This window comes from Oryctolagus cuniculus, chromosome 1, assembly GCF_051225735.1.
Source record: "Oryctolagus cuniculus isolate XC-2025 breed Fujian yellow rabbit chromosome 1, ASM5122573v1, whole genome shotgun sequence".
Classification (NCBI taxonomy): Eukaryota; Metazoa; Chordata; class Mammalia; order Lagomorpha; family Leporidae; genus Oryctolagus; species Oryctolagus cuniculus.
In genome coordinates, this window is record NC_142867.1 from 108,856,981 (window position 1) to 108,878,447 (window position 21,467).

At 53.2% G+C, this 21,467-nt stretch overlaps 1 protein-coding gene across 1 annotated transcript; it reads right to left on the reverse strand.

Annotated features, from left to right (window-relative positions):
* Positions 1–15,063: 15,063 nt before the first annotated feature.
* On the reverse strand, positions 15,064–17,235 carry APOA4 (apolipoprotein A4). The gene is given in 3 exon segments (NM_001171410.1): positions 15,064–16,060; positions 16,755–16,881; positions 17,187–17,235. Coding segments are annotated over 3 exon segments (1,173 nt in total).
* Positions 17,236–21,467: the final 4,232 nt, after the last annotated feature.

Consider the following 21,467-nt stretch of genomic DNA (forward strand, 5'->3'; position numbering starts at 1 on the left):
ATTAAAAGAATGGGAAGAATGGGTGACTTTGACCGGGTGTTTGGGCAAGGGACTAAAGAGCATCAGATTGATTTCTAGTAAAGGAGGACGGGTTGAGTGCATGCATTAGCCACTGCTGTGTTCTGCAATCCCAATAAAGTGGCATGAAAGTGCACTTCTTAAAAATGCATAAACCCACAAGAAGAATAGAAAAGGAGACAAAAGCAAGAACATTGTGGAAGTGGTAAAGTTCCCGGATGGTCCATCGGTAGTAACTGGGCAGACTTGAGAGGATGCATCTTGAAGCTCCTTAAAGCCCAGACACCGGCCACAAGAGGTTCTTCTAGCAGCCTGGGTGACGGTGGGCCTGAAGTCGTCGTTCTTGGCTGAGAGCCCTGAGGAGCAGCTGTGCTCCAGCTCTGCCCAGCTGGGTGGCTGTCCTTTCCACCTGCGGCTTGCTCTCTGGAAAATGGGGGTGAGGGTATGCGGGGGGTGTCTCTGGCCCGTGGGCAGCCAGAGTCCTGGCATTTAAACAAATTAAGGAAAACTTCAAGTATTAAATGCTGAGACCCCTGGCTCCACGCACTGCCCTCGTGTCATCCAATACCGTGGCCAGCTAGACTGTACCTCCAGGAAGGGGCTGGAAGAACCTTCTCCCTGAGGAATTTAACTATCCTGAGGAATCAGACCTACAGAAAACAAGTTTCAAGGATTCCCTGGGGTCCAGATGGTATCCCCAAGACTTCCCCTCAACTTCATGCTTCTTGTAGTTTAGTATGAACACTGAAAAGTACAGACGAGCTGAATGAACAGTGCAAGAATCACCCTTACACTCAGTACCCGGGTTCAGTCATTGCTAACATTTGGCTATATTTGCACGCACGCTCTCTCTCTCTCTCTCTCTCCACATAAAATGTGTATACATACACATTTACCCATGTGGAAGTTGCAGATGACATTCACTTTTCCTCTACATAACTTCAGTTTTCATGTCCTAAAAAATAAGGACATCCCTCTCCCAAACCACAATCCCGTTATAATACCTAAGAAAATTAGCAATGGTCCCATGTTATCACTGATAAGACAGTCCATGCTCAAATTTCTCCCATTTTCCTTTTAAAAAGTGTTTTTAATTGTTGTCTTTTTATTCGTAAATAAAGATCCAGGCCGGCGCCGCGGCTCACTAGGCTAATCCTCCGCCTAGCGGCGCCGGCACAGCGGGTTCTAGTCCAGGTTGGGGCGCCAGATTCTGTCCCGGTTGCCCCTCTTCCAGGCCAGCTCTCTGCTGTGGCCAGGGAGTGCAGTGGAGGATGGCCCAGGTGCTTGGGTCCTGCACTCCATGGGAGACCAGGAAAAGCACCTGGCTCCTGGCTCCTGCCATCGGATCAGCGCGGCGCGCTGGCCGCGGCAGCCATTGGAGGGTGAACCAACGGCAAAGGAAGACCTTTCTCTCTGTCTCTCTCTCTCACTGTCCACTCTGCCTGTCAAAATAAATAAATTAATTAATTAATTAAAGATCCAATCAAAGTTCACACATCACAGTTGATTGTTAAATACTCTTTATCTCAGGGCGCTGTGGCATAGAGGAAAAAGCCACTGCCTGCAGTGCTGGCATCCCATGTGGGCGCCGGTTTGAGTCCCAGCTGCTCTACTTCTGATCCAGCTCTCTGCTATGACCTGGGAAAGCAGTACAAGACGGCCCAAGTGCTTGGGCCACTGCATCCGCATGGAAGACCTGAAAGAAGCTCCATCCTGGCTTGGACCTGGCCCAGCCCTGGTCATTGTGGTCATCTGGGGAGCAGATAGGCAATCTCTCTCTGTCTCTCCCTCTGTCTCTTGGTAATTCTGCCTTTCAAATAAAAAAAATAAAATAAATATTTTTAAAAAAAGAGCCCATCTAGTACTTTAGCATCCAACACAGTGGGTGGAAATAGATCCAGCCCAAGGCACATCATCGGGGCATAACAGAAGCCCAGGGCTGAAGGGAAGATGCTAAGAACTTCTGGAGAGAATGACAGCAACAGCAACAGGTCCCATGGAAAACGGCCTCAGCCTCCTCAGCAGCCACCCCGAGGCTCCAAAGCAATATAAGCAGACATTCCAAAGTGTGAGATACATTTTATTTTCAATCTCCAATATTACACTACTGCATAATAGCCTTTCAGAGTGAGGTAGCATGAAGACATTTTCAGAAATGATCTGAAAAGCCTACCTCCCAGGCACTCTTCTTGGGAACAAGAGAAGGGGGTCTTCCACCGAAATAAGGGAGTCCCCCTTGAACCAGAAGGTCCAGGATCCAGGTCATGAGGTCTGGCTCGCTCGTGGGTGCTTTTTTTTTTTTTATTTACTTGAAAGAGTTACACACACAGAGAGAGAAGGAGAGGTAGAGAGAGAGAGAGAGAGAAAGAGAGAGAGAGAGAGAGAGAGAGAGAGAGAGAGATCTTCCATCCATTGGTTCACTCCCCAATTGGCCGCAACAGCTGAGCTGCGCTGATCCAAAGTCAGGAGCCAGGAGCTTCCTCCAGGTCTCCCATGCAGGTCAGGGGCCCAAGGACTTGGGCCATTTTCCATTGCTTTCCCAAGCCGTAGCAGAGAGCTGGCTTGGAAATGGAGAGCCGGGACTCGAACTGGTGTCCATATGGGATGTCAGCACTGCAGGCGGCAGCTTTACCCACTAGGCCACAGTGCCAGCCCCGTGGATGCTTCTAAAGCCTGTGGTGCTGCTTCCTGGGTCGACACTGCCCAAAAATGCATGCAGCCCTCAGGGCCCCAGCCACCCTGGGGGCTGCCGGGCAGAAAGGAAGTCTAAGGAGCAAACATTTGTTTTGTACCATCTGGCATCTCTCCCCAAACAGTCTCAGTCAATCACTGGTTGATTTCAACAAGGTCAAATTCATGGAGCAAGAGTCCAGATACTTTGCAAGAGTTCGTTGCTTTACTCTCAGGCTTGCTTCCCATTTTCTAGATTTACACCAGTGGGTGGAAATTGACTGAAACCCATGGAAAACGTTACAGCAAATCACGTTTGAGCTGTGAAAGCATGCACCATAATCATGACCACATGAACACGGTTTCATGACGTCACTGGTTTAAGACTTATCTATATATTTATTTATTTATTTTTAAGATTTATTTATTTATTTATTTGAAAGGGAGAGAGAGAGAGAGAGAGAGATCATCCATCCGCTGGTTTACTCCCCAAATGGCTGTAGCAGGTGGAGCTGGGCCAGGCCAAAGCCAGGAGCCAGAAGCTTCATCCGGGTCTCCCATGTGGCTGCAGGGCCCCAAGCACTTGGGCCATCTTCCACTGCCCTCCCAGGTGCATTAGCAGGGAGCTGGATTGGAAGTGGAGCCACTGTGAACGCCAGTGCTGCAGGCGGCAGCTTTAGTCTTTATGCCACAGCACCAACCCCAATATCACCATTTTAGTACAAACTGTGGTACAAGAAATTGAGAGGCAGAGGAAGAAGGCAAGAGACAGAAGAGAGCATGGATGTTGGGGGCTGTGGTGTGTATGAGGCGGGCATGTGTGATAGAGAAACCAGTGTGCGCCGACCACCATGGGGAATCATAAACCTCAACAGAAGAGGAGTTGCAGTCGAAAGTGATGGCACAGGCTTCCCGGAGTGGGAAGGGGTTAAGGTGGAGTTGAGGGAGCACTGCAGTGGGAAGATAAGGTGGAGTTGAGGGAGCACTGCAGTGGGAAGATAAGGTGCAGTTGAGGGAGCACTGCTGTTTTATGCTGACTAGTGGAAAGGACTCTTTAAACCATGTGCAGTTTGATTTTAAAAGTGATTTTAAAAACACGTAAAATTGTGTATTCGTTAAAAGGATAGAAGACGGGTAGAAGATGGAGAAGAAAGCTGGGTGGCCGGCATTTGTAAGTGAGCAGTTCAGAGGCCGCCTCCCACATCAGAGAGTGGGGTGTGAGGGCAGCTCTGACTCCCTGGTGCAGACGCGGGAGGCAGCCGGAGATGGCTCACGTGGTGGCTCCTGGCTCTGACCCGGCCCAGCCTCGGCTGTTGTGGGCACTTTTGTCTCTCTTGTGTTTCTTCATATGCCTTTGCCTCTCAAATAAATTGTTTAAAAAAAAAAAGAAAAAGAAAAAATAAACAAGCAAAAAAAATGGTAAATAGAAAATATAAAATAATGTGACAGAAATAAGACAATGATCACCATCAAGGTAAACACTAAATGTGCCATAAAACACGCACCCTGGGGGCCAGCATTGTGGCACAGCAGGTAAGCATGAGTCCAGCTGCTCCTCTGATCCAGCTACTCCTCTGATCCAGCTTCCTACTAATACGACTGAGAAAGCAGCGGAAGATGACCCAAGTATATGAGCCCCTGCCACCCACATGGAGACCAGGATGGGGTTCAAGCTCCTGGCTTCTGCCTGGCCCAGCCCTGACTGTTGTAGCCATTTGAGGAGTGAACTAGCAGATGGAAGATCAATCTCTCTTCCTCTCTCTCTCTCTCTCCTCTCTGTCTCTCTTCCTCTGTCACTATGCCTTTCAAACAAATAAAAGAAATCTGTATAAAAAGCACCCACTCTGGAGCTGGACTCCGGGGTTAAAATTCTGCCACTCAGTAGCTCTATGACTTGGGCAACTTATTTAACTTCCCTATGCCTCAGTTTCCCCATTTGTACAATGGGGAGATGCTAATATCTACCTCAAAGGATGTATGGGAAGTAATGGATTTTCTTTTTCTTTTTGTTAAACATTTATTTATTTATTTGAAAGTCAGAGCTACACAGAGAGAAGAAGTGAAAGACAGAGGTCCTCCATCCACTGGTTCACTCACCAAATGGCCACAACAGCCGGGGCTGGGCCAGGGAAAAGCCAGGAGCCAGGAGCTTCTTCTGGGTCTTCCACTGGGTGCAGGATTCCAAGCACTTAGGCCATCTTCCACTGCTTTCCCAAGTGCATTAGCAGGGAGCCAGGTGAGAAGTGGCGCACCCAGGACTCAAACCAGCACCCATATGGGATACTGACATCACAGGTGGTGGCTTTACCACAACACCAGCCCCAGGGAGTAACGTTCTAATACAGGTTGTTTTTTTTTTTTTTTTAAGAAAAAACAAAACATGCAACTATGCTTGACACTCAGTAGGTGCTAAATGAGAACTTCTTATTGTTACTATTGTTCGTAGATTGAATTTCACAAAACTTCTTGTTATTTACTATTTATAAGAGGCATATCTAAAAGATAATGTCAGAAGAAGTCCAAAAAGTTGGGAGAGGAAAAAGAGACTTTAAAAAGACACACCAGGAGCTGATACTGGAGCGTAGTAAGCTAAGCCTCAGCCTGTGGTGCCGGCATCTCATATGGGCACTGGCTTGTGTCCAGCTGCACCTCTTCCTATCCAGCTCTCTGCTATGGACGGGGAAAGCAGTAGAAGATGGCTCAAACGTTTGGACCCTGCCCTCAGATGGGAGACCCTGAAGAAGCTCCTGGCTCCTGGCTTCTTATCAGCTCAGCTCTGGCTGATATGGCCATTTGGGGAGTGAACCAGCAGAAGGAAAATTTGTCTCTCTGTCTCTGTCTCTCTCTGTCTGTCACTCTACTTCTCAGATAAATAAATAAAATCTTAAAAAAAAACCCACACACACCAAACATTTACCAAAAAAGTAGATATATAGTATGTTATCAGAATGTATAATACAATATCAGCTTGTGGTAAGAAAAATTAATAAGGATTAAGTGTATCATTACTTAACAAGAGAAGAAAGAATTCAACAGGAAAATAAAACAATTCTGAACCTAACTGTATAGCTTCAGAATATCTGAACCAAAAACCTACAGAGTCACAAAGAGAACTTGACAGATTGGGTGGGATATTTTTTTAATACCATTTCCTCAAAAATTAGTAGACACAAAGGAAAAAAAAAGAGATTTAAGCAATAATCCATAAACCTGCTTTTTTAAAATTATTTATTTTATTTATTTGAAAGACAGAGTTACAGAGAGAGGTAGAGACACAGAGAGAGGTCTTCTATCCGCTGGTTCACTCCCCAGATGGCTGCAACAGCCAGAGCTGTGCCAATTCGAAGGCAGGAGCAAAGAGCTTCTTCCAAGTCTCCCACATGGGTGCAGGGACCCAAGCACTTGGGCCATCTCCTACTGCTGTCCCAAGCCATAGCAGACAGCTGGATCGGAAGTGGAGCATCCAGGACTCAAACTGGCCCCCATATGGGGTGCCGGCTCTCCAGGCCAGGTCTTTAACCTGCTGCGCTACAGCGCCGGCCCCCATACACTTGCTTTATAACAAACTTTGTACCCCAGGAAATATAAAGTGTTTTCCACAATCAAGCATATACCAGGCTTCAAAAGAAGTCCTAGTATTGTTTGCAACAGCAAAAAAGTATGGAAGGAAGAAAGGAGGGAGGGAAAAGGAACATAATTTGTGTATCCCTCAGTAAAGGAACGGGTGAGTGATGGTATGGCCACAGACTGGAAGCTGCACAGCTGACAAACACAAAGGGCTTCATATATATAACTTTTTTTAAAAGTGGAAATGCACTTAAAATTATTTATTTTATTGAGAGGCACAAAGTGAGAGAGAGAGAGAGAGAGAGTTAGTTGTCATCTTCCGACTCATTTCCCAAACGCCTGCAAGCTGGGGCTTGGCTTGGATGAGGCCAGGAGCTGGGAACTTTCCAAGTCTCCCGTGTAGGCAGCAGGAACCCAACCACTTGAGCCAGCACCACCTCTTCTCAGGGTGCACACGAGCCAGAACCTGAGTGGGGAGCAGACCAGGATCAACCTGAAGCATCCAGTACGGGATGCAGTTGTCACAGGCAGCATCCTAGCCACTAGACCAGACGCCAGCTCATGTCCCCAGAGCACAGTGTGAGGGGGAATAAAGCAAGACGCCGAAGGATATCAACACTTGTACACTATTTCGTACATTTGTACAACATAAAACAATACCATCATTTTGGACACATAAATATATACAAAAAAACAAAACCAGGATAGCAAGGGGACTCACCAATTTCAGGCTGGTAAATGGAACAAAGGAAAATAAATAGCACTGGGGAAGAAGGCAACCACATGTGTTGCATTTTACTTTTTAAAAAATGATTCTAAGACACAAATGTGAAGTCATCCGTGTTTGTTATTTCTTGGTCATGGGAACAAGTATGTTAATGATGCTGTCATATGTGATTTTATGCATACTTGAAATATTTCATTATAAAATTTTAAAAATAGGGGGCCAGCGCTGTGGCACAGCGGGTTAACACCCTGGCCTGAAGCGCCAGCATCCCATATAGGTGCCGGTTCGAGTCCTGGCTGCTCCTCTTCCGATCCAGCTCTCTGCTGTGGCCTGGGAAAGCAGTGGAGGATGGCCCGGGTCCTTGGCACCCATGTGGGAGACCTGGAAGCAGCTCCTGCCTCCTGGCTTCGGATCGGCGCAGCTCCAGCCGTTGCAGCCATCTGGGGAGTGAACTAGCGGATGGAAGACCTCTCTCTCTGTTTCTACCTCTCTCTGTAACTCTGTCTTTCAAATAAATATAATAAATCTTCAAAAATTTAAAAATAGAAGAGACCAATATCAGATGGCTGAAAGGGTAGAGAGAGAAAAGGCTGGCGAGGACACATGGGCTGGTGCACAGGACGCTCCGGGGTGAGCAGGTGTTTCGGCACAGTGGCTGCGGCACAGTGGCTGCAGAAGCTTGAGAGCCGCAGCCTCTGGAGAATCTGGGGCAGGAGGGGCTAGAGAGGATGTTCGTGTCCTCGGAGAACAGCACAAAGAAGGCTCACCAGACCCTAGCCAAGAGCCCGCTTAGAGCAGGAGGCCTAGAATTAGCGATGGCCTAAGTCAGAGCACAGTTTTCTGTAAGAGGAGCCCACACGGTGGTGTGCAGATGCGGGATCTAGCCTGAGGGGGGCTTTGCAGGTGCGTGAGGGAGGAGAAGGATGGAAGAGAGCTGCTTGCGGGGTGGGGGTGGGCCAGGTGCAGCACAAAGGGCAAGTGCGAGGGCTGGAGAAGATGTCTGAGAGGTGGGTTTCCAGGGTGCACTTGTGTGGTGGCTGAATGAGACTGAGTGTGTGGAGGAGGCGAGAGGGGAAGGGCGATGTCCCTGGAGGAGGATGGCACGGCAAGCCTCGGAGATGGGTGAGCTGCTGGGCTGGGCACTGGGCGCCGTGTGCCTGAGGCTGCAGAGCCTGTGGAAGGCAGCAGCAGGGGCGAGGCGCCCGACACAGCCAGGTGTGCCCAGCCAAGGCAGGCAGGAAGCAGCAAGACACAAAGGAGGCCGTGGAGAAGCCAGGAGCCCAGGGACTTGAACGAAGGTCAGGGAGTGGAGGGAGGAGGAGGGGGAGGGGCTAGGTAACCGAGTTCGTCCCAGGGGCCAACAGGGTGAACCTGTGGGAATGGACATGTGGACTGGTGGCAGGGTCACCTTCTCTTTCCTGCAAAGAATACGCAGGAAAGAGAAGGGGGGTGTTTCCCCAGCCCCTCTGTGCCGGGTGTGAGCAGGAACTCAGGTGTAGGCTCCGAGGCAGATTAGCATAGCAGCAAGCAGACCCAGAGCTTGGGCGGAGACAGCTGGCCGAGGGGTGGGACCAGTTGCTGTGTGCCAGACAGGGTACAGCTAGGGTGCTGGGGAAATGATGTAGGGCCCAGAACAGCTGGAGCCCCAAGTCTCCATGCCTTCCTGAGCCGGCCAGACAGGTTTCAAACAACTTTACCCCCAGGAATCTCTCCCTAGAGTCCAGGATTTACTCCATTATCTGGCAGGCTGAAGTCAGTACTCCAGGTAGATGCTGTTATCCATCTTCCGTAGCAGAGAGCCTGGGGCCCGGAGAGATTCCCTATCTTGCTCAAGGTCTCACCCTGGGTCACTTCCACATCTATCTGACTCCAAAGTCCTCGCTAAGCAAACTGTCTGGGGCTCGGACCGGGAGGACTCTGCTCCTAAGACCAGAAACACAAAGAGCGCCTCTGCATATCTCCCTGGGAGACCCCCGGGACCCGCTGTGCCTGCAGTGCCTCGTGCTGCACCCAACTGGGTGCATGATTTGGGAGAAAAAGGGCCCTGGAAGCACGGTCCCAGGACAGTAGCTCAGGGCCAGCCAGAGAAAGGACAGCCAGGCCCACAGAGCTGCCCGGTCATCCCAGGGGTGGAGGCCACCTCTCCCTCCGTGTCCCATCCACACTTGAGCATGCCCCCTCGGCTCCCCCTCTTCTCCATCTCCTGCATAGGCAGAACCAGCTCCCCCATAGCCACGACACCAGGTCCTTGGGTCCTTGGGTCCTCAGGCTGCCACTGTGGCCTGTTTATCCTCCCCAGGCTGAGATCACCATGCCTGGCAGGTGCCTGGGGGTCAGGTGTCAGAGTCAACCCTTGGGCAGGGCGACCACGTGGACTCTAACGCAGCAGTGTTTCAAGCACATGCTGAGTCAGCACGGTGATGGCGTGTAGTACAGATAACGACTTGGATCATTTACTCGTTTATGTTTTGCTTATGTACACTCCTCTTCATCAGCAAAGATTTGAGGGCACTAGAAATAAAACTTAAAATAGCAATAGAAGGGGGCGGGGGAGAAAGCCTCAGGACTAAGGGAAATGAAAGGAATAGCAGAAAATCATGGCCCTTTGAAGAACACAATCATAGGAGCCGTAAGAGACGGGGCTGTTGCCAGAGCTGACGTTTTCATGTTGGCTCCGGGTTTCCTGGAAATGCACGAGGAGGCAAAATCCAGTCAGTTACACAACTGTTGTGATTCGGAAGGGGGAGGCACATCTGATTCACGGGAGAAATCAAGCTTGTCCAGATGCAGAGTTGCAGAGTGAGTATCTCCCTGGGGTGTTCTGTGGAGGGCCTTTGAGATGCACTGAAAAGTCGTGGAGGAAGGGCAGCCTGCAGGAAGCAAGGGGCAGCCTGGCCCAAGCGCTCATGGGTGGGAACTGAGCACGCCTGGATTTCCTGAGTGCGAGCGCTCATCTATCGAGATGTTAAACTGCCAACTAAAATTAGTGAAGAGCTTTTTGTTTTGTTCACATAAAAACACAACATAGAAAAATGGAAAACACAGATAAGCAAAAAGAAAAAGAGTAACTCTTAATTCTGCCACCATCAACATTTACATATCCTTCCACATTTTTAATCTAAGCATATATTTGCATTTGACAAGTTTATTCTTATGGGACCAAGTTGTTTAGTAACTTGGTTTGTCATTTACATGGTATTCAACTTTTGAAATTATAAATGACAATGCAGTGAATATCCTTACAGCTAAATGCATGAACCTCACGATTATTTTCTTAAGATAAATTTTATTTATTTATTTTCAGATAAGTTTTAAATTGAAGAGTGTTCTCAGGGCAAGCAGATCCCTTCCACACTGAAGCCCTCCAGGGGAGGGAGGCCGCAGCGGCATGGCCTCTGTATCACAAACCCACCAGCAATCTCTGTGCTGCTTCTGTGGCTGTTCAGATAAACACGGCAGATTGAATGTATGTGTTTAATTTCACTTTTTTTTTTCCTGAAACGCTCCTAAAACTTTAGTGAAAAGTTTTTTTTGTTTTGTCTTGTTTTAAAGAAAGGATATAGGGGCTGGCTGCTTCACCTCTAATGCAGCTCCCTGCTAATGGCCTGGGAAAAGCAGCAGTAGGTGGTCCAAATATCTGTGCCCACTTGGGAGACAAGGTGGAAGCTTCAGGTCCTGGCTTCAGTCTGACCCAGTCCTGGCTGTTGTGGCCATTTGGGGAGTGAACCAGCAGATAGAAGACCTCTCTCTCTCTCTGTCTCTCTCTCTCTCTCTCTCTTTCTCTCTCTCTCTCTCTGCCTCTCCTCTGTAACTCTGACTTTCAAATAGATAAATCAATCTTTAAAAGAAAAAAAGGAAGAAAAGAAAAGCTGTAGCCTTCCAGAAGACTGGAAGAAAAGACTTGCATCCACATTTTTGGAAACTAGAAAGCAGACAGCACAGTTGCCACTAATTTAGCAGAGGTCTGAAGATGCTGGTCTCAAGCTGTCGTGGGCAAAGATAGCAGCAGCGTGATTTATGGCCCACTCCGCCCCGCCCCACCCCACCCCGGGATCGCAAAAGACTGAGGAATTGCAGGAGAGCACGGGAGCTGCTGTATGTCCACGCTGCACCTGCCTGTGGATTACAACTCGCCTCCTTCTTCTCGGGGAGTTCCACAGACAGTGGCCAGCGGTTTGTCATATCAAATATATTCATCCATAGTGTCTCCCACATGAAGGGGGCTTGCACATCCGAGACAGCCCTGAACCCGAGGTACCGGGTACCCCTGAGAGTTGAGGTGAATGAGAAGGCTAACGAGAGGTTAGTTGACGTGATGTAAGGAGAGACTGGAGCTCCAGCTCCCCTTTCTCGCCTTGGTAGAGGAGTGGAGAAAAGAAAGAGAGCAATGCCAGCAGTGTCAAGGGCAGGAGTCCTGCGCTAGACACAGAAGGACTGAACCCAAGTTCACCCTGTGAACGCATGAACGAGCCCCCATTCTGCTGCTTCTCTGGCCCCAAGAACACACACCCAGGCCCTTACCCTCCAGGCGGGAGAATGGAGAAACTTGTCGGCAGAACATGACCAGCTCAGGGGAAAGACCTCAGGGTTTTGCCACTGGGGGTTCTCCAGCTACGCATGGCTGCAGTTCCCCCTCCAGTGGAGTTCTCGATTGGCAAGCACTCACCTTGTACTTGGAGCTTCAAACCACCTTTATATCACCCCCCATCCATTCTTCAAATGTGAACAACCAAGGGAGGATTACCGGCCATTTGAAGAAAGATACTGACATGAAAGATACTCAGAGTGATAAAGACAAATGAACATCTACAAGGGAGCTTGGGAGCAGGCGCTTAGCCTGGTGGTTCCAACGTCGGAGGGCCTGACCCACCTGGATCCCTGGTGCAGGAGGATGCTTATCCTGTGGCTAAAGGAGAATTGAAAGGAAGATCAAAGTGAAGGAAATGTGCTGAGGAAGCTTCCAGGTAAATTTTAATAATTTTAGAGCAGAGGAGTACAAATAAGAACACAACATGGAAGCTGTAGTGGAAAGAAACAATTTAGTTTTTATTAAGATTTATTTATTTATCTGAAAGGCAGAACTACAGAGAGAGAGAGAAGGAGAAACAAAAAGAAAAAGAGAGAGAGAGAGATCTTCCATCCCCCATCTGGCAAAAGTCAGGACTGGGCCATGCCAAAGCATTGAGCCAGGAGCTTCCTCCGGGTCTCCCACGTGGCTGCAGGGGTCCAGACACTTGGGCCATCTTCTGCTGCTTCCCCAGGCCACAGCAGAGAGCTGGACCGGAAGTGGAGCAGCTGGCACTCAAACTGGCACCCTTTTAGGATGCTGGCACCGCAGGTTGGGGCTTTAAGCTGCTGAGCCACTGTGCCGGCCCCGGGCCTGTTTAGTTTGAGTCATCTTCACAGGATCGTCCAAAGACGGGATGGATCAGGGTGAGAGATGGTAAATCGCCTCAGTGGAAGATCCTGTGCTAAGCAGGATTTGTTTGCTGGGCAGTGGAGTGGCGACCACGTGCCAGGCTCTGTACCGGTCAGCTGTTGCTGCATAACAAGTCTCTCCAGAACTTAGTGTCTTAGCACAGCAGTAGACATTTGCAATCTCCTGCATTGTCTTTTAACTTTTTAAATAGATTATTTATTTATTTATTTGAAAGACATAGACTGAGTTCCATTCCTCAAATGACTGCAACGGCCAAACTGGGCTGGTGCAAGCTGGAGCCAGGAGCCAGGAAGTCAGTCCTGGTCTCCTATGTTAGTGGCAGTGGCCCAAGAACATGAGCCACCCCTGCTGCCTCCCAGGTTCTGCTTTAGCAGGAAGCTCGAATCAGGACACAAACCCAGGCACTCCAACGTGGGATACGGGCATCTCAGAGTCTCAACCGCTAGTCCAAATGCCCGGCCCTGACTGGCAGTTTCTTCAGGGCCTCAGTGTGGCTGTGTTTCTGGGTGAGGGTCCCACATGAGGTTGCAAGCCGAATGTTGCCTGGGGCTCCAGTAACCTGCAGGTGTGACTGAGGCTGGAGGACCTGCAGGCTGTTGGGGCAGGATGCTCCCCGCAGGGACGGCTCCATGGGGCTGCTTGAGTGTCCTCATGACAAGGCAGCTGTCCTCCCTCAGAACAAGTGACGCAAGAGCAAGCCAAAGAGAGCCACGACACCCTTTAGGACCCAGCCTCGGGACTCCATCAGCGGGACTTCCGCGACAGCCTGCTGAACACCCAGGAGCCGCACAAAATGAACGCTGTCAGTGAGGCTCCAGGGACGCCCTCTATAGCCACAGTGATGCTGGGGCTTCCCTGAGGTTGGCCCCAGAGGTTCACGTGCAGGGAGCTCGGTCCTTAGTGAGCAAGGCTGAGAGGTGGCCTTTCAGGGAGCCACCCCCAGAGGGGACTGTTTCTTCTTGAGGGGTCCTGGCTGGTTACCACGCAGACAGGTTGTTATCAAAAGAGCCAGCCTGGCCCTGGACGTCTTTGGCTTCAAGTCTCCCGATGTGATCTCTCCCTCTCACACACACTGCCACTGTGATGCAGCCAGAAGACCCTCACCAGAGCCAGCCAGTGCAAGGGCCACGCTCTTGGCTTTCAGAACTGTGAGCTAAACAACCTCACCCAATGTCAGGAAGCAACAGAAAATGGACTCAAAGAAATGATGAACAAAGAAGCAGGTGGCCGGAGCCCAAGAGGCTGTTTATTCAAATGCAGTCATGATCACTTGCTGGAGGGGATGGCAAAAGAGCTGGACTGAGAGCAGGCGCACCCCTGCAATCCCAATGCCCCACACAGGTGCGGTTCAGACCCTAGGCCCGCAGGTCCCATCACTGATCGGCCGTCTCAGGCCCAGCAGCTCAAACCCGTACTCGCTGACGCAGGCGAGCCTGGGGTTGCCATCACACAGCAAGGCAGACAGCCATGGTCCCGCCCTCCGACTGTCAGTCACAGGAACGCAGAGTCCCCATGGAACTCCAAGCTTGTTTCTCTCCTCGGAGCAAACCACTGTGTGCACCCCTCATGCTGGGAGCACAGAGTGTCCTAGGACAATGGCAGGAGGACACAGCGTCCCCACACCAGGAGCTGCTTTTGATCCTGTCAGGAACTCCCTCCAGAGCAGCCAGGCTGGCGGGTACAGCAGAACGGGTCTCCAGCCTCCTCCCCTTGCCCTGGCCAGGGCCACTCAGGGACTAGAGACCTCAGGGGTAGTGACCCCTCTGACGTCCCCAGAGCATTTCTGACCTCTGAGCTTGGGGGGTGTGGAGGGGTGTGGCTGGAACTCTGCCTAGCAAAGCACTGGGGTGCCCTGGGCAAGCCCTATGCTCTGGAGGTGTCAGAGCTTCTGTCGCACCTGCTGCAAGGCCTGTGTCCTACAGAGAAGATTCAGCTACTCACTCCTGAGGTTTCATTTTTTAAAATAAAGATTTATTTTATTCATTTGAAAGTCAGGGTTACAGAAACAAACATGCATCACTTGTATAATGGGGATGGGGTGGGCTGGGCTAACCTACACTTGGCATAAATAAATCAAGCAAGGGCACAGAACTTCATCTGCGAGGAAGGGCAGTCCCCACCACGGGACCAGGAGCTCTCAGAGGCCAGAAACCATGTCCTGCTCGTCTCTTGGTGACCCCTCTGTGGGAAGCCCCGAGTCAGGCACACAGCTCCATAAAAGCTGCTTGCCCATTGTCCGGGGCCTGAACAATGACTGGCACACTGAGACCCGTCAGTGAATACTGTTGGGCAGGTGAACACCTGGGTTATCTGTTTTGTCTTTGGATAACATGCGACATATTTTCCCATCTCCCTCCCCAGCACACCCTCTCCTGCTCTCCCCATGGTCTCCCCGGCCCCCAGTCTCCCCCAAAGCCTTGCCAAGTGGTGGCCTCCTCCCCATCGCAGGCGGGCCGCAAGGAGTCCCACACCAGACCGGCCTAGCGTCTCAGAGGCTTTATTGAATAGTGAGAGGGAGCGTCACTTCCCACCGGACACGTGTCCTCAAGCTCATACAAGAAGTGCTTTGGGACAGACTGACAGACAGGTGGCAGGGCGGGGCAGGTGCCGGGAGGACGGGGGCGAGGGCACCAGGGGCAGCTCAGCTCTCCAGGGGGGCCAGTGGGAGTGCCTGCACCTGCTCCTGCCCCTGCCCCGGGAGGGCGTCGGCCGGGGGTGTGTCCTGGATCTCTTTCTGCTTCATGGTGCTGAAGAAGGAGCTGACCTTGTCCCTCAGGTCCTTCTCCAAGAAGCTCAAGTGGCCTTCCACGTTCCCCGCATAGGGGCCCAGCATCTGCCTGAACTGCTCCACCTGCTGCACCAAGGCCTTGTTGTAGGTCTCGCCGTAGGGCTCCACCTTGCGGCGGAACTCCTCCACCTGCCTGCTCAGGCGGCCGCTCAGCTCCGCCAGCGACTTCTGCAGCCCCTCGCCGTTGCCGCTGAGCTTGCTGCGTACGTCCTCGGCCGCCAGCACCAGCTGCCCCCGCAGCTCCTCGGCGTTCGCGTAGAACTGGGCCTTGAGCTCGTCCACGTTCTTCTTCATCTGGAAAGCCAGGCCCTCGAGCTGGTGGTTGAGCTTCTCCTGCATGTCCTGCGTGTAGGGGGCCAGGCTGATGCGCAGCCCCTCCTTGTTCTGGTCGATCTTGGTCTTGAGGTTGTCGGCGAAGGACGTGAGGTGCCCCTTGAGCTCCCCCACCTTCTGGTCGATCTTGGATTTGAGCTCGTCGGTGTAGGGTGTCAGGGAGGCCTGCAGGTTGCCCATGTTCTCGTGGAACGTGGTCTGCATGCGCTGCGTGTACCCGGCCAGCTGGTGCTGCAGCTGCTCGGCCTGCGCGTTGACCTGTGTGCGCAGCTCGGTCGTGTAGGGTGCCAGGAGCTCTTGCAGGCTCTGCATGTTGTCCCCGATCTTCTGGCTCACCTCTTGGGCGCGGGGCAGCAGCTGGGCGCGCAGGTCCTCCAGCTCCTTCCGAATCTCCTCCTTGAGCTTTTCCGAGTCCTTCGTGAAGCGCTCCTGCAGGTCCACGATGAAGGGCATCAGCTTTTTCTGCATGTCATCGGCGTACGTGTTCACCTCCCCGAGCTTGTCCTGGAAGAGGTTGCTGTGGAGGAAGGGCACAAGAGGTTGGCCGCTTGTGGAGCGCTGGCCTGCACCGGCCTGGGACAGGTGAGTGAGCAGGGGGCCCGACCTCACGCATCCTATCCCAGCAGCTGCCCCCGGTGGTGGTGGTGGGGATATGAGGTCGGAGCATGGAGGCAATGGGCACTGAGTTTGCCTCTCCCGGGCTCCCAGGGCGCCCCAGTGCCGCTAGCTCCTAACCTGTGACCTTTAGCAGTTTGCTTTTCCTCCTTGTTTGCATTAGGATTGGACTTTGAGGTCCTTCTGGAATAGGGTGTACTGCAACCTGGGCTCCCACTGCGAGATCGAAGCTTGTGCTCACCCCTCTGCAGAGCAAGGGGCCGGCTCCCTGCCTGGGCCCAGAGACTTCCCCAGTGTCCCCACTACCCCTCCTTTCATGGGATCTCTCCTTCTGGAGTGCGTCAGGAGCCAGTTCATGTGACATCTCGCTCGCATCCCTTCTGTCATGAGCCTCGGTGGTAGGATGTGTGAAGCCCTAGATCGTCACTACAGGAAGGTGCCTTTGGGTAATTCAGTCTGATCCCAGGTCCGGAGAACCAGCCTAAGGCAGTGCACCTGTGTGCCCCGAGCCCCCAGCTGCTGCCCCTAAACACAGCCCAGGCCAGTGCACAGCGTGACCTCTAAGAGCCCCAGTCCGCCAGCTGCACCCCTCTTACTTGAGCTTCTGGCTGAGCTCCGACTTCTGGAGCTGTTCCACAGCCTCCTTGGCGTTGTTGCTCAGCTGCGAGAAGTAGTCCCACATCACAGTGGCCACCTGGTCCGCGCTGACCTCAGCCTGGGCACCTGGGCAGGGAACAGAGAACAGTCTGTGTGGGCCTGCCTCCCTCCCGGGCCCTCTGCCCCGGCTCTGGGCTGCAGGCTGGCTGGGTGATGGTAGGTGAGCCCCATCCACTCTCTCCCGTCCTGGTTCAGCTCATCGGCAGCCACAGGCACAGGTGCAACTGGTATGAGCGCTGTGCTGGTGGGCCTGCCCGGCCGTGGGGATGTGGCCAGCTCTGCAGGGAGCCAGCTGGCAAATGGCAGCCCCAGGCCCAGCCTCTCCACTCTGCCCACTCCTTGCAGCCCCTCCGAAGTCAGCTTCTACTTACCGGTGAAGGCCACCAGGGCCAGGGTCAGGACCACGGCCTTCAGGAACATGTTGGGCTCCGCGCTCTACTGCAGGGGTCTTGTGCTGCCCTGGATCCTTCCCGAAGCCCGAGGGGACCTGAGGAGAGGACCTCAGGCAGTGCACCTGTGCTGCTGTGCTCGGAGCCGGAGCCAGCCAGCCATTTAAAGCCCCTGAGGTGGCCTCCCCGCCTCCCTCTCCCCTGTGACTCCACGTGGAAGGTGACACATTCCCAGGCCTCTTGGACTTTAGTGACTCTAAGGCTACGTGGAAGCTGACAGCAGACCCGGGCTTAGGCAGCAGCCAGGGACAGCATGTGGCCCTGCCCCACCCAGCGTGAAGGGCAGGAGGGGCAGCCAAGGGCCGTGGGGAAAGCACGGCCTTTGGAGCCCCTGGGCCTGGGACGGATGCCCCGGGGGTCCTGATGACAGCTCTGGCTCTGTGCCACGCTGTGGGGTAAAGTCCACTCCTCCTCTGTCTGTCCAAGTGCACAAACCTCCCTCCCCAGCCCCACATCTGCCACCAACCCTGACTCCATGCCAGCAGCAGACACTGGACTGGGACCATACGGGGCTGCAGATGGGGCAGTGAACCGAGAGCCAGGTTGCTGTTGAGGTGTCTGGGGGGTGGGGCTCTTGAGATCCCTTGGGCAGGGGCAAGGCAGGCAGAGTCCTGCCTGGAGGGGTGCTTGTGAGTGTCCCCCACTGCCACGCTGGGCCACCTTGGTCCAATTATTCAAAGCCCTGAGCCTCAGTTTCTCCTCTGAGCAATGGGGCGGTCAGACACATTAAATGAGATGTTGCTTGTGAATTGGGTCATAGAGTGCTTCAAAGTTATTATTATTATTATTGCTTTCTTTTTTTATTTGATAGATAGAGTTAGACAGTGAGAGAGACAGAGAGAAAGGTCTTCCATCTGCTGGTTCACTCCCCTATTGGCCGTAATGGCTGGAGCTGCACCGCTCCGAAGCCAGGAGCCAGGTGCTTCCTCCTGGTCTCCCACACAGGTGCAGGCGACCAAGCACTTGTGCCATCCTCCACTGCCCTCCCAGGCCACAGCAGAGAGCTGGACTGGAAGAGGGGCAACCGGGACTAGAACCTGGCACCCATATGGGATGCCGGCGCCACAGACGGAGGATTAACCAAGTGAGCCACAGCATCGGCCCCTATTGCTTTCTTTTTTTAAAGATTTATTTTGTTTATTTGAAAGTAAGAGTTACACACAGAGAGAGAGAAGGAGAGGCAGAGAGAGAGGTCTTCCATCCTCTGGTTCACTCCCCAGTTGGCTGCAATGGCTGGAGCTGCACCAATTCAAAGCCAGGAGCTTCTTCCAGGTCTCCCACATGGGTGCAGGGGTCCAAGGACTTGGGCCATCTTCTACCGCTTTCCCAGGCCACAGCAGAGAGCTGGATCAGAAGTGGAGCAGCTGGGATTCAAAGTGGTGCCCATATGGGACGCCGGCACTGCAGGCGGCGGCTCTACCCGCTACACCAGAGCGCTGGCCCTACTGCTTTCTTGATTTGGACAAAAACAGGGAGTGCGGTAGAGGGAGCGTTGGCAGAGTGAGACCCCGCCTTCTGAGGGTTGCAAAGGGGACTCAAGCCGAGCGACAGCCTGAGGCCTGATGGCTGCCCTGACTCACCAGCCACACACGCTGGGCAGGAGCATTCTGCTTGAGCAGACCTCTGGACCTGAGGCCCTCAGGGGCCCTGTCATCTGGGCACAGAGTGGGCAGGGCTGGTGCTGGAAGTTCTCCTCCTTAGACATCTGATGGTGTCCTCTGCTGAGGTCGCACGCACCAGCTGAGAAGACAACACCCTGCGGCCAGGGTGGGCTGCTCTGCCGAATCACAGCCTCGCCTGGTGACTGCGCCTGCGCGGCAGCACAGCGCCCTGGGCCTCTGTGAGCTGAGAGCCAGCGGAGGAGATCCCGGCTATGCTGACCCCAAGTCACCACGGCTTCCCTAAGTCAGCTGGAAGGCCTCTGTCACCAGCCCCCTTTCTGCAGGTTTCCCACTACCCAGCAGCGGTCCCCACCCTGTCCTGGTTGCCTCCAGTATCTACGGGCTACTCCTTCCTGGGCGGTTTGTGGTGGTTCTTGGTAGTTTCTGAGTTCAGACTCCCTGGGTTTGCATCTGGGACCCTGCACAGAAGGTCTGTGCCTCCATGGGATGTGACACAGACCACGTCTCATGGGCGCTGCCAATGCGGTGGCATCATCTGTGTCATGCTTGCAACCGGGCTGGCCGTAGTAAGTGCTCATTAAACAGTGTGTGTTTACTCCTGATTGGCTCACTCTCCTGTACTGTTGGCTGTCCAGAATCGGGCACAGTCCAGCCTGGGCTGGCAGCAGAGGTTGGTGCTCAGTGCCCCACCCTTTCCCCGGGGCCAGAGCTGACAGGGACAGTGAGTCAGGAAGGACACCTCAGCTGCAATTTGACCTCCCGGCCTTGCAGTCTGAGAAGCAGGTGCCGTCAGCATGGGACAGGTCCAGAGGTGCTTCGTCTGGCCCGCCTGCCCTTTTGCACGCAGCCTCTGGGAGCACCTGCGCTACAGGCGCATGCCCAGGAGACTCTACCAGGGCTACAGACTCACCAAGTGTGCCGACAGGGGGGGACCTGGCGTGGCCTGTGCATGTGGCCACATGCATGGGGAGGGCATGCTGCCCCCTGGCGCAGGGGGTTGTGATGCCATTAATGCATGTGGTTACATCCCAGAGCCTGTGGGCTTGTTTTTTATTACTTTTTAAAATTATTTATTTATTTATTATTTATTTATTTATTTTGACAGGCAGAGTGGACAGAGAGAGAGACAGAGAGAAAGGTCTTCCTTTTCCATTGGTTCACCCCACAATGGCCGCTGAGGCCGGCGCACCGCGCTGATCCGATGGCAGGAGCCAGGTGCTTCTCCTGGTCTCCCATGGGGTGCAGGGCCCAAGCACTTGAGCCATCCTCCACTGCACTCCTGGGCCGCAGCTGAGAGCTGGACTGGAAGAGGAGCAACCGGGACAGAATCCGGCACCCCGACCGAGACTAGAACCTCATCATCCACCCCAGCTGGGAGTCCAGCTCCCCCAGAGCCCCGCACCTCCAGGGCTAAGGGGCAGGCTGCCACAGAAGGGGAGGCGCTCCCAGTGGCCGCCCCCGCCCCCTGGCCCAGCTCTGAGGTGCCGGTGACTGCTGCTGCCTATGTGTCTTGTCCCCCTGGGCGTTGGAAGACCTGGATTCTGGTTCCCACTGGTCACTGGCAGGAAAGTGGAACTGTGCACCCAGGGAGCTTCCTGGCCCTTTGAGCCTTAGCTTTCTCACCTATACAAAGGACCTGATAATGTTTCCAGAACAGGATTACAGGGCATTTAAAACCAATGTTTGTTCTCATCTACTTGAAAGGCAGAGCAACACAGAGAAAGAGCTATTGGGTAAATTCCCAAATGCCTGCAACAGCCGGGGCTGGGCCAGGCTGGAGCCAGGAGCCTGGAACTCCATCCAGGTCTCCCACATGGGTAGCAAAGACTCAAGCATTTGAGCTGCCACCTGCTGCCTCCCAGGAAGCATCAGCAGGCTGCTGGGTCGGACGCGGAGTGGTGGAAACTTGAACCAGGTGCTCAGATAGGGAATGTGGGCGTCCCGAGCCTCGGCTTGAGCAGCTGTGCCACAATGCGTTTTAGCAGACACAGTCCTAAGTCCGAGGAATGAGTCTCTGACAGAAGAATTTGAGGTCCCTGCCATGGATAAGGAATGCTGAGGGTAAGGCCAGGCCTCTGGTTCCACGGTGTGGGAGAGCTGCTGCCCACCCAAATCCTTGTCACACTGGTGGCTCCTCCGGCCTCTGGAGCAGAAGGCGGGGCACAGTAGCTGGAGGAAGGCGGAAGGCTCGCCAGGACCCTGCCCAGAGCAGCCTCATCGTCCACCTCTCATGTATTCCTCACCACAACCCTTGGAAATGTGTATTTGGTCCCCATTTTACAGGGGAGAAAATTGAGGCTGAGCCGCTAGACCTCTGGCCGTGGAGCGCATGAGTAAGCCCAAGGCAACATTTCCATGTAGGATTTCTTTTTTTTCTTTCTTTTTTTTTTTTTTTACAGGCAGAGTGGACAGTGAGAGAGAGACAGAGAGAGAAAGGTCTTCCTTTTGCCGTTGGTTCACCCTCCAATGGCCGCCGCTGCAGCCGGTGCACCGCGCTGATCCGATGGCAGGAGCCAGGAGCCAGGTGCTTTTCCTGGTCTCCCATGGGGTGCAGGGCCCAAGCACCTGGGCCATCCTCCAC